This window comes from Neomonachus schauinslandi, chromosome 9 (genome assembly GCF_002201575.2).
Source record: "Neomonachus schauinslandi chromosome 9, ASM220157v2, whole genome shotgun sequence".
Lineage (NCBI taxonomy): Eukaryota > Metazoa > Chordata > Mammalia > Carnivora > Phocidae > Neomonachus > Neomonachus schauinslandi.
Window position 1 is genome coordinate 81,508,116 of NC_058411.1, and position 12,225 is coordinate 81,520,340.

Here is a 12,225-nt window from a genome sequence, read left to right on the forward strand (position 1 = left end):
CCCCAGGTATGTTGGGGGTAGGATGCTGCCTGGTCGTGGGCATTTTCTGTCCAGGGGTTTGGGCTTCCTGCCATGCCCCACCCCCCCAGTCCTCTTCTCTGCCTGGCATCTTGCCTACCAGGAGGGAGACCTGAGAAACAGGGCAGGGCTAGCAAGGCAGCCCAGGTTTGGTTTGTCGGTTTGTCTCCAGTTAGTTCTTGTCTTTGATACTTTATTTCCCGAACTCTTAGAGGCTGTTGCGTGGGGTTCCTACCTAGGAATGCTGGCTCCTGGGGCCGGCTGAGACCTCCCCTGACCCTGGACTCCTCACAGCCAGGCCTTCCCCTTCAGGGGGCTTTTCCAGCAAGACCCAGGTTATGGCTGTCCTGCTGTACGTGCCAGGCAGGGTGTCGCCACAGGCTGGACTTTGTTTTTCTCCACAGCCCAGCAGGCGGGTTCCTCACCTTAGCTCCTCACTGTCTCTGTCCTTATCTTCCTGTGGCCAATCTCAGAAGCCCCAAGATGGGGGAAGGATTGGTAATGTTATTGAAGGAGCAGATGGGCTCCCACCACCCCAGCCCCATCCTGGCTTGGTGTCTTCAGAGCCTCTTCCTGACCTGTGATAAGTATCTAGCGGGAGAAGGACAGGTAAAGAACTGAGAACTTTGCCCCCAGCGCCTTCTGTCTTCTGACCCCAGGGCCTGCATCCTTCCATAGGCTGTTGAAGGGCTTAGTTCAGAGAAGGACCCTAGGCTAAAAGAAGAGTGGGGCAGCCAGTCCTTGCACAGCTGTTGGTGGCCTGAGCCCACTGGACCTTTGCACTCTGGAAGAGGGGTCTTGGGAAAATCCAGGCTGTAGATGGGGTGAGGGTAGGCCAGAGTTACCGAAGGGGGAGGGCGTTGACACTGGACGGGCTGCAGCAGAGGAGAAAGCAGGCCAGGCAGGTCACGGTGGGCTTCTCCCTTCTGCCCTGCAGATTGGAAGTACCCCATGACACACACACGGAGGAAGTCCCTTCCCATGCTGAGTTCGGGCCCCTCTGGCCGCCGGGAGCCCCTGCAGATGGAAGGCAGCAGTACGGAGCCGGGGGCAGAGAGTGTGGAAGCAGGCATGCCTGAGAGCCCAGGGCACCTCACCGGGCGCCGCAAGAACTACCCACTGCGTAAGCGCCCGTTGGTCCCCGAGAAGCCCAAGGCCTGCAAAGTGCTCCTGACCCGCCTGGAGAATGTGGCTGGTCCACGGAGTGCAGATGAGGCTGATGAGCTCCCCCCTGACCTGCCCAAGCCCCCGAGCCCAGCCCCATCCAGTGAGGACCCTGGCCTTGCCCAGCCCCGCAAGAGGCGCCTGGCCTCCCTCAATGCGGAGGCCCTCAATAACCTGCTGCTGGAGCGGGAGGATGCCAGCAGCCTGGTGGGCACCCGTCGCAGCCGAGGGGGCGACTCTCACCGCAGCCGGGACCGGGCCGTGGGGGGCTGGTCCTCCTCCAAGAAGCGGCCCCGGCTCGAGGACCTTGGAGGAGGAAGTCGGGACCTGTCCCCAGAGCCAGCACCAGATGAGGGTGCCCGTCGAGATGGTGACCCAGCGCCCAAGAGACTGGCCAGCCTGAATGCAGCTGCCTTCCTGAAGCTGAGCCAGGAGCGGGAGCTACCCTTGAGGCCACCGCGTGCCCACCCAGAAGCAGAGGGGCGCTCCACAGAGCCACCGGCGCTGAGGGCTCCGAGGCCAAAGTGGGCTAATAAGGTCAATGGCAAGAACTATCCCAAGGCCCAGCAGGGCCCTGGCTCTGGGGAGGCTGTAGGCCCACTCGGCTGGCAGAGGCACCCTGAGGAGCCATGGCCATCCGCCACCCCTCGGGGGCCAGCCAGCCAGCCACCTTACCAGCCCCTGAGCAAGGCTCTGGAGAGTCCCTTGGGGCTGCGCCCCCACCTGCCTCTGCTGATGGGCGGGCAGGCAGCCTTGAAGCCAGAGCCTGGGCGCCCAGGCGAAGAGTCGCCTGCCCCGAAGCAGGAACTGCACCAGCCTTCTTTCCCCACACCCCAGCTGTCCCCCCTGCCAATGCCTGGCAACCCTGCCCACTACAGTGGCCTGTGCGGTCGACCTGAGCTCACTGCACTAGGCAGCTTCTACCTTTACTGCAGCCAAGACGGGCTGCAGTGTGGAGGCTACGCCCCCTGCCCCATGCTTCCCGAGGGCAAGTTGTCCCCAGTGGCTGCACCTAACGAGGGGCTCCTCTTGGCACCGAGCTCAGTGCCCGCAGGCACCCCTTTCCAGCACACTCCCTGGGGCTCTCGCTACTGTTCTAGCGAGGACACTGGAGTGAATGGCTACAGCATCTGTGAAATGTTGCCCCCATCTCTTACCCACATCGGCACTACCTGCGGTGGCTGCCCCTACAAAATGCCTTTTGCAGCAGGTAAGACTTCCTAGGTGCGGGATGTCCAGTCGCAGCAGGGTGGGCCATGGATCGGCGTGGGGCTCCTTGAGGTCTAGCTACTACGTGGGAGGTCGGGGGCTTTGGGAAGGGAGGTCTCCCCTAGTTTCGTGCCCCAAACCGTGGAGTAGTCCCAGAAAAGGGGCCCGTGTCTAGCTCTTAGCTCTGTTCCCCACTGTCTATGGGGATTTCTTGGCGTGGCAGGTAGCATTGTGGCAGTGGAGGGGGCAGGGAGAGCCACCCCTCCGTCCCCATCGGGATGCCCGTTCTACTCTTGAGTAGCAAGTTACATGTTGAAAATAGGGCTTTTGCCAAGTCGCTCTTGTGTCCCTCTGCCTCCCTCAAGGAGAGCTAGAATTCTACCTTGCAGGAGCCCATTCCATCTGCGTGCTGGCCTAGTTCAGCGTTCACGGGAAGGGTGGTGGGTACTAGGCCCCGTGCCAGCCGCAGGAGGACTCCTTCGCCCTGGCCATACAGGCCTTGAAGGGGACGTAGTACGCAGACGTAGCCTCACCTCGCGAGGGGCTAACAGAGTGGGCACACGCCAAGAACAGACAGGCAGAGTCCCCTACACAGGCAGGACGCTAACAGGGCCTGGAGCTTTGGTGTCTGCCTTCCTAGCAAGGCCCGGACACCTGAGAGGCTTGCACTGCAGCCGGTGGGACAGCCCTCCACGGGGCTCTCTTCCCCCAGACTGGCAGAAGTGTCCTCACATGCCTCTCCAGGCTCCGGCCCTGGCTCCCGGGTGGAAATAAGGTGACCAGAGCCATCCTGTCTGGCAAGTCTGCCCTGCTGCTGGTGAAGTGAGAGGCCAGGCCTTACCAGAGCTCTCCCTGCCACCACCCCACACCCCTTCTGGTAGGGGTCTATAAAACAACTTTATAGACCAGTTGACTCTGGCCAGACTGGTTGTTTCAGGTTTTGGCGTGACTTGGAGCTCTAAGAAATGAGATCAGGCTGCTGCTTGGGCTTTTCCTTCTTTTTTGCATCACTCTCCCAAATCTAGACCCCTCATCCGTGGGACCCAGGACCCTGCCCCCTCGCCCTGGAACCCCAGTAAGCACCACGTGCCAGGTATTGTTCCGAGCGCTTTACATGTGGGAGGCCACATGGCATGTAATTGAGCACAGATTCTGGAGCCAGACTGCCTGGAGTGAAATGTTCTTCCCCACTTCCTTAGACACGTGATCGTGGGACAAGCCAGTAACTGCTCTGTGTCTCAGTTTCCTTCGTTATAGAATGGTGGTCATGGGACTTACCTCGTAGGGTTGATGCAAGGCATTGATAAGAGAAACACCCAGGACCCCCATATGATGGTTGCCGCCCCTCCTTCTGTTGCAGGGCACTAAGAGGTAGCGTGGCTTGCCGGAGGTCACACAGCCAGTGAGTGGCAGGTCTGGGACTCATATCCCGGGCTGATCCCGGCCCCCCTGCTCCTGAGCACTGTGGGAGCTCTGGAGGAGATGAAGTCAGAGCTAGAGACACTGTTCCCATTACCCCCCACCCCCTTCTTTCAGGCTAGCAGGGGGAGATGGAGATGGCTGTGGGCCAGTCTCCAGGGGCAAAAAACACCCTTGGCCAGTCACTCTGATGGTCTACCTTAAAGGCCCCTGACTCCGCTTGTCACCTTGGCGGCCTCAGGCTTCACACTCAGCATGACAGGAGCAGGCTCTGAAAGCAGGGGCACCAGTGGGGTTAGTGCTCGTCCTCACCTGCCCTCACCCTCTCTCTCCTTTTTCCCAGAAGGCTGCAGGTCCCTGGGCCAGCTGGAATTTCCTCTCCCGGAAGCCGGCCACCCTGCCTCACCTGCCCACCCCCTCCTGGGATGCCCTGTGCCCAGCGTGCCGCCTGCAGCAGAGCCCGTCCCCCATCTTCAGACCCCCACCTCGGAGCCCCAGACAGTAGCCCGCGCGTGCCCTCAGAGCGCCAAGCCTCCCAGCGGCTCCAAGTCAGGTCTGCGCACGGGCTCTAGCTGTAGGCACACGGCGAGAAGCAAGGCCGCCTGCAGGCCCAGCCACCCCAAGCAACCACGTGTGCAGCGCCCGCGCCCACGCCGCCGCCGCCGCCGCCGCACTAATGGCTGGGTGCCCGTCGGGGCTGCGTGTGAGAAGGCTGTCTATGTCTTGGTGAGTGCCAGCTGTTAGCCCCGGGGGGAAGGGGAAGGTGGCCGTGGGGACATAGGACCTGCGGTGAGGGGATCCCGCGAACCCTTGGCTCTAGCCTGTCTGGGAACTGATCATGCTGGCCCAGCCTGCTCCCCCAGCCCCGGCTGGTCCGGTACCGCGGGCCTTGGGGAGGTGAGGGGGTGCACGGTCGGTGTCTTCACCTCTCATCCTTGCTCATGCTGTCTCTTCTATCCTGGCTTATAAAATGGAGGACTGTCCCAGAGGCTTTTTGGATAAGTGTATGTGTAGGGAAACTTGGGCTAGGCAGAGAATATGAGTGATCCAGGAACATCTGGGTTGAGGAAAAGAGTATCGACTAAACTTTATCGAGCTAAGGTGCTTTCATCCTCACCGCTACCCTGTGAGGTGCGTATCCCATGTTCCTGTCCTCATTTCACAGACGGGGAAACTGAGGTATAGTGGTAGATTAAGTAATTTGCCCAGGGCCGTGCCACTTCACAGTGGTGGTTTAAAGATCAAAACCAAATTGCCCCAATAGGAAGTTTGAGGACCTTCTCGATGCTGGGGCTTGGAGCAGGGGAACTGGCTGTTGGGTTGTGTTGATCACAGCGCAGCCCCAGAAGCTTTAGGCCACTTTCCCACCCCTGTTCCTATTTTGTATCCTTTCTCCAGCCATGGGGAGCTCCCACCCCTGTCCTGGCCCTGAAAGCCAGGCTTAGGGAGAAGAGACCACTATGCAAACTGCTTTTGTAGTATTCCATCCTCAGTGGTTTGACTGCCCGGAGGAAAGCACGCAGAGAATGTCTTCCGCTCACTCCCTCCTTCCTCCCCTCCTCATGAGCCCGTTTGTGTCGTTGGTTTGTTGCTTAGGATGAGCCAGAACCAGCCATCCGAAAGAGCTACCAGGCGGTGGAGCGGCATGGAGAGACGATCCGAGTCCGGGACACTGTCCTCCTCAAGTCAGGCCCACGGAAGACGTCCACGCCTTATGTGGCCAAGATCTCTGCCCTCTGGGAGAACCCTGAATCAGGTACCCCCTGCCTGCAGTCTGAGCTGGCACTGGTCTCTTCGTGTTCTTGCCACAGAGGCCGCCCTCCACTCAGCCAGCATCTGTCTGCTACTGAGGGCCGCAAGATGGCCTGTGGTTTGGGTCGGATCAGCTCCTTAACCTTTCCGGCCACCAGGACCTGGGCACCTGTCCCCCCACCTCACCTGTCAGTACCTTTTCCCCCTTCTTCCTCCATGCCTGACAGCATTCCAGGCCCCTGAATTGCCAGGCTTGGCCTGAGGCAGGGGATATGGGTGGCTGAGCCTGTAGGATTGACCCGGGCATCGACGTTGGATGATCGGCCCCGGGCAGGTAGCCAGCCTGCCTGCCTGTCTGAGTTGCTCTGGGGTTGCCAGCTCAAGCCATGACTGCTTCTCCTGTCCCCCTAGGAGAGCTGATGATGAGCCTCTTGTGGTATTACAGACCAGAGCACTTACAGGGAGGCCGCAGTCCCAGCATGCACGAGGTGAGTTGCCTGGCAAGTGTCGGGGAGGGCCGGGGTGGCAGGGAGAAGTTGTGGCACCAAGAACATGGAATGGGGAGGCAGCCACGGGCAGTCAAGTCATTGTACCTTGGACACCACAGACGGGCCTGGGTTTTAGCCTGTTTTCGCAGCACTGCCCCAATTCACATTTCAAAGGGAATAGTAACCTTTTCCTTGAAAGGGGGAGCAGGAAGGGAGAACCCCAGGGGCATGCCAGAGTGGGAGCAAGTGGCTATGTCCTCGTGGCCCCAGGAAAGGGGAGGTGGGGCTGCACCCCTAGCCCCCTTGGCTGCTGTGTGTGGCATGAGAGGGAGGAGAGAAGAGGCTCGGGACGCCCCCGGGCACGCTACCAAGCGGGGTGCTGGGAGAGGTAGTGCCGTCGGGCGTGGTCACTCGGCCCCTGGCCTGGGCTCCCCGGCACTTCGTTGCCCTCGCTGGACCTTTCATCTCATGGGGAGATGGGTACCACTTCCCCTCTCCTCCCCTGAGCTGGGGGTGGGGGTCAGGAGGCTGATGACATGGGGCAGGGGGCGTTGCTGGATAGGCCCCTGGCTGTTCCCGAGTAGGACGGGACCTGGGAGGAGTGCCCTGGGGTGTGGGATGCTCCCTGGCTTTCTGGGCACTGGCTGGAGTTATCTCAGGTCAGGAGTCCCAACAGAAGAGTTAATGTTGGCCTTGCTTCTGCAGTTACGTGCTTCCAACCCTGGTACCAACGTCCCCCTCTCTCTCCTTGAGCCTTTGCAGAATGAAGTCTTTGCATCGCGACATCAGGACCAGAACAGTGTGGCCTGCATTGAGGAGAAATGCTATGTGCTGACCTTTGCTGAGTACTGCAGGTCGGTGGTGCCCTGCCCGTCTGGCTAGCCTCTCCCCTCAGACTCCCCAGGGCTGTTTAGGGGCTGCCCGAGCTTCCCAAGAGGATTTCCTTCACAGGGCCTGACCTCCCAGAACGTTCTACCTCACAGCCTTCTTCTGCCTTCTGATGTTTGTAGAAGAAAAATTGTTCCTCCTCTGAGGCAGAGTGGTTGGGGCAGCGTTTGGGGGCGGCTACAGAACTGCTCTCAGAGAACCATCGAGGAGAATTGGCAGGTGTTGGGAGGGAGGTCCCAGCAGATGTGCTCCCCCAGTGACCGAGAAGATGGACTGGCGATCGGCAGAGAGGCTGGAGCCCCCAGGCCAGGGATGGAGGCAGCACCAGCCCTTGTGGGGGTGGGAGGGGAGGCCCCAGCTCTCTGGGCAGGGTGGGGAAGGAGCTGATCTTCCTGCAGAGGCGGCTGTGGTAAAGACAGCAAATGGTTTGTGTCACTGCAGATTCTGTGCCATGGCCAAGCGCCGAGGTGAGGGCCTCCCCAGCCGAAAGACAGCACTGGTGCCCCCCTCTGCAGACTACTCTACCCCGCCACACCGCACCGTGCCCGAGGACACGGACCCTGAGCTGGTGTTTCTTTGCCGCCATGTCTATGACTTCCGCCATGGCCGCATCCTCAAGAACCCTCAGTAGCCTCCGCAGGCCTACACTGGGCCTGCCCATGGGCAAGTGGGGCCCGAGGCAGGGGGCACTGCTTGAAGCACAGCACTTGGTTAAGGGGCCACAGGGGCTCGAGGTTGCTGGCCTGTGGTTCTCTTGGGGGGAGGGCAGGGACCCCTATGGGTACTGGGCCCCTGGGGAGGGAAGGGGAGGCCAGGGTATAAGGAAAGCATCACAGCCCTCAACTGGGCCCAGAGTACCTCTCTGTGGTTGCCTGGGTGGAGACTTGAAGAAGCAGTCTTCCCTGAGGCTGGGCCAAGCCTGAGGGGCATGGGGCCCTGGGGGGAGGGGAGAGTCCTTCAGGAATAAGGCCCAACAGGCTCTTCTTTAGCCCTCCCCGGGCCCTTCAAGGCGGGGGGAGGCGAGCGGGAGCCAGCTTTACCTCACCCACTGTGACCCACTGCTTCCCCATCAGCCTGGGACCAGGCTCTCCCAGATTCTAGCACAGCTCCGAGCTCCTTCCTTTGAGGCATAGAGAGCCAGAGTCTGGCTTCCAGAGCGTAGACTTTCTCTTTCTAGACTCGGGGCCTTTCCCTGGCTTCCTCCTTTGCCCCTGCAGTAGCCCCCGCGCTGGGACAAGTTACCCAGTGCGCACAGTCATGGGTGTGGCCCACTTGTGGGCGTCCGCTTCCTGTCTGCCTCCTGGTGAGGGCCATCCAGCAGGTCTGGCTTCCCAGAAGCTAACTGGTCAACATGGGGTTTGTCATGTCTGGGAGGGCGGAAGGGAGCTAGGAGGGGGTGGGCCGGGGGCAAGGAAAATTGCTACCTGATTTATTGAAGACTTTTCCTCTTGCCTTACACTTGGAGGTTGTAGGAAACCTCTTGCAGAACTTCATACCTGACTCTTCAAGCCACACCCACCTGAAATCAAACCAAAGGAGTGCTGTGGCTCCCCTTGCCCCCCACCCTTACCCTGGTCTTTTGTAGATTGCACTAATTTACATCCCTGCGAGAATCAACACTGTATCAGTCCACAGACCTGCTGAGCTGCAGCCACTCACTCTAGGAGCTAAGGACCTGCATTTTCAGTTTGTTCCTGTTTCCCAGGGGCCCTGTTCTCACCTCATGCTGCTCCCCAGAGTAGGTTAGGAGGCTGGGCCCCCTGTTGTCCTTGCCAGGACTAGGCCCCTGGCCCCCCAGGGCTCTGTGAGGGGGCTGGAGCAGCCTGGTTCTATCCTGTTTGTACCAAAGAGGAGCATTGGTGGGGAGGGGGAGAGGAGCACTGTGTGGTCTGGGCGCTGCTGTTAGCACTTCCCCAGGGCACACCCCTGGGGGCAGGAGCCGAGAGGGCAGCGGGCAGCGCTCCTCCTCCTCCTCCCCTAGGAAGGGGCAGGCACAGACCCAGCCCAAGCTAAGGAGGTGACACTGGGTGAGGACAGTCAGGCTGGGTCTGGAGAGGGAGGTCAAAGCAAACCCCCAGGGCCCTACCAACAACCCCAGGCCCTGTGCTATCCCTGAGAAGTCAGGCTGCTCCCGATTGGTCACTGGGCTTGGGGGAGGCCTGGAGGCTTCAGAGGCGAATTTACACATGGAAACCCCAATCCCAAACCCGAGGGGAAGGGACTAGGGTGCCCTTGTATTGAATAAGCTGTTTGGAGGAAGGAGTGGGGCAGTAAAAGAGGTTGGCAGAGAGTGGCTGCAGGGGCTCTGGAGAGCCAGCCTGGGAGCCTGCTCATTCCCAGGGTGCTGGGCTCTTGCGGCCAAGGAGCCCAGCCTCACTCAGCAGGAGAGGAGATCAAGGCCCCTCCACCCCCAGAGGCAGGGTCTGCTGCCCAGAACTTAAATGCTTTTGAAATCTCTTAGATGTGGAAATATTTTTTCGAACCTGAAAATGCAGCTGGTAGAATTTCAATGGAAGCATAATTCATGTAAAATATATTTTAGTTGATATTTTGTAAAATGCACTTTTTGTGTGTGTCGACCCTGGTTTCTCAGATCTGTATTTCAGTGTTTACAAGGGAGGGAGGACCTTTCCTCACCTCCCTTTTGACAGAGATTAGAAGTACTTCTTTAAGAAAAAAATAAATTTGAAAAATTGTATTGATTTAGAAAAGGATTGTTCCCTGTGTGTCCTGTCATCTTTTGGGGGGGGGCTGTGTGTGCAGAGGGGCTCACTACTCTTTAGTAGTGAGCCAAACAAATTGGCCTTAAGGCCAATAAACAAATAGGGCAGGAAAGTAGGGGGAGAGCAGATGGAGGAAGGGAGACGGGGGGAGGGGGGGGGGCAATGAGAGCTTCTCGGCATCATGTGGCCAGAGCTACTTGCCTGGACAATGTGAAATCCTTGGGTGGCCAGCCTTGCCCTGGCCAGTGACCTGGGAACTGGTCCCCAGGTAGGTGCAGAGAGTGGATAGCACCTCATCACCTTGGGTCATGTCCTTGGGGAACCGGCCAGCAGAAACTGCCCTAGGGCCTCAGGGTCTAGTCTGGCCCTCCTTGCTGAGGGAATGAAGGTCACATCACAGGCCCAGGGTTTGTGACTGCTTGGACCTTGGTTCAGCCCAGCCTCCGAGTTGACCATACTCCGTGTGGAGCAAGCTTTGTGGTCACGGGGATTCCTAGGGGGCAGAGCATAGCTGCCCCCTGCCTCGTTCTGGTATGGACATCGGGGCAGGTGCATTTCGATAGAGGGTGCTGGTGACACAGACTTGCAGAGCACTGCCACACTGCCCACCAGAGTCCCATGAGGTGGGTAGTGGCCTATCATTCTACAGATAGCAATGGTGTGGAGACAAGTGCCTTGCGGAGGGACTCCCCCAAACTAAGTGGCTATTCCTGTACTCTGACTACTTTGCTGTGACTGCTAACACAGAAGACTCTTTGGAGGAATGAGCACATGTTGCCAAATTATCCAAACATTTCAGAGGTTTTGGTTTTTCCCCCCTCTTCTAGTATAAAGAACATTTATTGTTTAAAAAAAACCAAACAAAACCGATTCCAGTAGAAAATAATCCCAACACCAGAAATCTACATTCAGTGCTATTGGAAGCGAGGAGCAGCTCAGTGAAGGCTGAACCTGAGGCAAACTTCTAAATCAGCGGATGGTGCATCCGGAGATGCACCCCAGCAATCAGGCAGTGAGATGTCGGGAGCCCACTGAGAAGCCGGAAAGCCAGCAGGCTTCCCGCTCCTTCCCTGCACTCATCCTGTGTGCTCTCACATTGCTAGGGATCATGGGCCATCCGTGAGCCCTCTAGCTTCGTCTAACCCCCGGGACTCCTCATGCTTCTGAATTCATCTGATCAGTGGTACGTCCTTCTCCCACTAAACTCAAAGTCTCTGGCATCTCCTGTTCCATTCAGCCCTTTAGTACTATAAGCTGGGATCGGCTGCTTCCTCCCAACCATTCCACGTTTGTGGTCCGTTGATCTCTGAAGGATCGCGATTAGGAAGGTAGGTTTTAAAATCAGACTGACCCATATAGAGTCTCAGCTTCCCTGAGCCTCTTGATTTCCTCGGCTGTGCAGTGGGAAGGCCTGTAGTACCTGCCTCCCAGGGCGCCTCTGACAACTGAAAGAGAATACCAAACACTGAGCAGGCACCTGCCTTGGTAAATGTGGACTCTGATCACATCACTACTCCCCTTCAGAGCTTCACTGGCTCCCCACACATGCATACCTAACAGGATGAAGTCTGGACCCTTGGCTAGGTACTCCGCTCAGGTGGGGAAAGGCTGGCCCCTGCTATCCTAGGCATTCCCATATCTGCCTGTAGCCCACATGGTCCGCCTGGTGCCATTGAGCGCATGCTTGGCTCCAGGCAGGGAGGCTGCTGCCTTGTGCGCCCCAGCTCCTCACCCTTCAAGATGTGTGCTGATCACACTAGTGATCACCAGGCACCGACTTGTCACTGGCCCCTCACCAGAGTGTCCTAGTTATCCCACCTCTTCAGGCCTGGGGGAGGAAAGCAGGAGGGGAGAAGACTCCATTTCCAGACATTTCATCATTACCCAGTGGATGAACACGGTAATCTACCAGGTACGGTTAAATCTAACGGTCACCATGGAGATGAGCCACTGGTCAGTGCTTGGCAGTCTTGCTCCTCTTTACTGGAGTGGCTAGGGCAGGGTGGGTGGGGGGAGCACACCGGGGACTCTGCTTCCAGCGAGAAAGAAGAAGGGATTCCCGCAAGCTTGGACTCAGCGCACAGCGCGGCGGGTGCCCTCTGCCTCCAGACGCGCTGTTGGAGGAAGGTCTCAGCCAGGCCCGAGTGTGCGGCAGGGCGTTGGGTGCAGGTCCTCTCCGTCCAGCTCCCCGAGGGCACGCGCTGCGCGAGAGCGACCCGTGGCCTGGGTCTCTTTTGCCTTTCGGGCCTCGGCAGCTTTTGTCTCCGAATCCCGGAGCACCAGGGCGGCCCTGGCTCCGGCGCCCTCTCCCGGGTGGGGGTCTGCACGCACCCTCCGAACCCGCTCGGTGCAGGGGCGCCCGCCCCTCTCTCCGCCCCCGGCCTGGGCCCGCCTCCGCGCCTATGTCACGGCGGGGCCGGGGGCGGGGAGCTGCCGGGCGGGACATCCGGCCACGGTCCCTCGCCGCGCCCGCCCGCCGCCCGCCGCCCGCTCCGGCGCCGCAGCCCGGGAGCCGGCCACCCCCACGCGCGCTGGGGCCTCCCGCCCGCGCACTCCTCCCCGAG

General features: G+C 59.4%; 1 protein-coding gene across 3 annotated transcripts; it reads left to right on the forward strand.

The window, feature by feature from the left end:
* Positions 1 to 957: 957 nt before the first annotated feature.
* BAHD1 (bromo adjacent homology domain containing 1) lies at positions 958 to 9,539 on the forward strand. 3 transcript variants are annotated; one of them, XM_021695408.1, is made up of 6 exons: positions 958 to 2,392; positions 4,154 to 4,536; positions 5,407 to 5,566; positions 5,974 to 6,050; positions 6,804 to 6,904; positions 7,380 to 9,539. In XM_021695408.1, exons 1-6 carry the CDS (start codon positions 970 to 972, stop codon positions 7,567 to 7,569), a joined length of 2,334 nt encoding a protein of 777 aa, XP_021551083.1. In that variant the 5' UTR covers positions 958 to 969; the 3' UTR covers positions 7,570 to 9,539. The 3 variants fall into 3 exon arrangements, with proteins under 3 accessions (XP_021551083.1, XP_021551084.1, XP_044773934.1); XM_021695409.1 differs by having other exon boundaries at positions 6,813 to 6,904; XM_044917999.1 differs by having other exon boundaries at positions 4,157 to 4,536.
* The last annotated feature ends 2,686 nt before the right edge of the window (positions 9,540 to 12,225 follow it).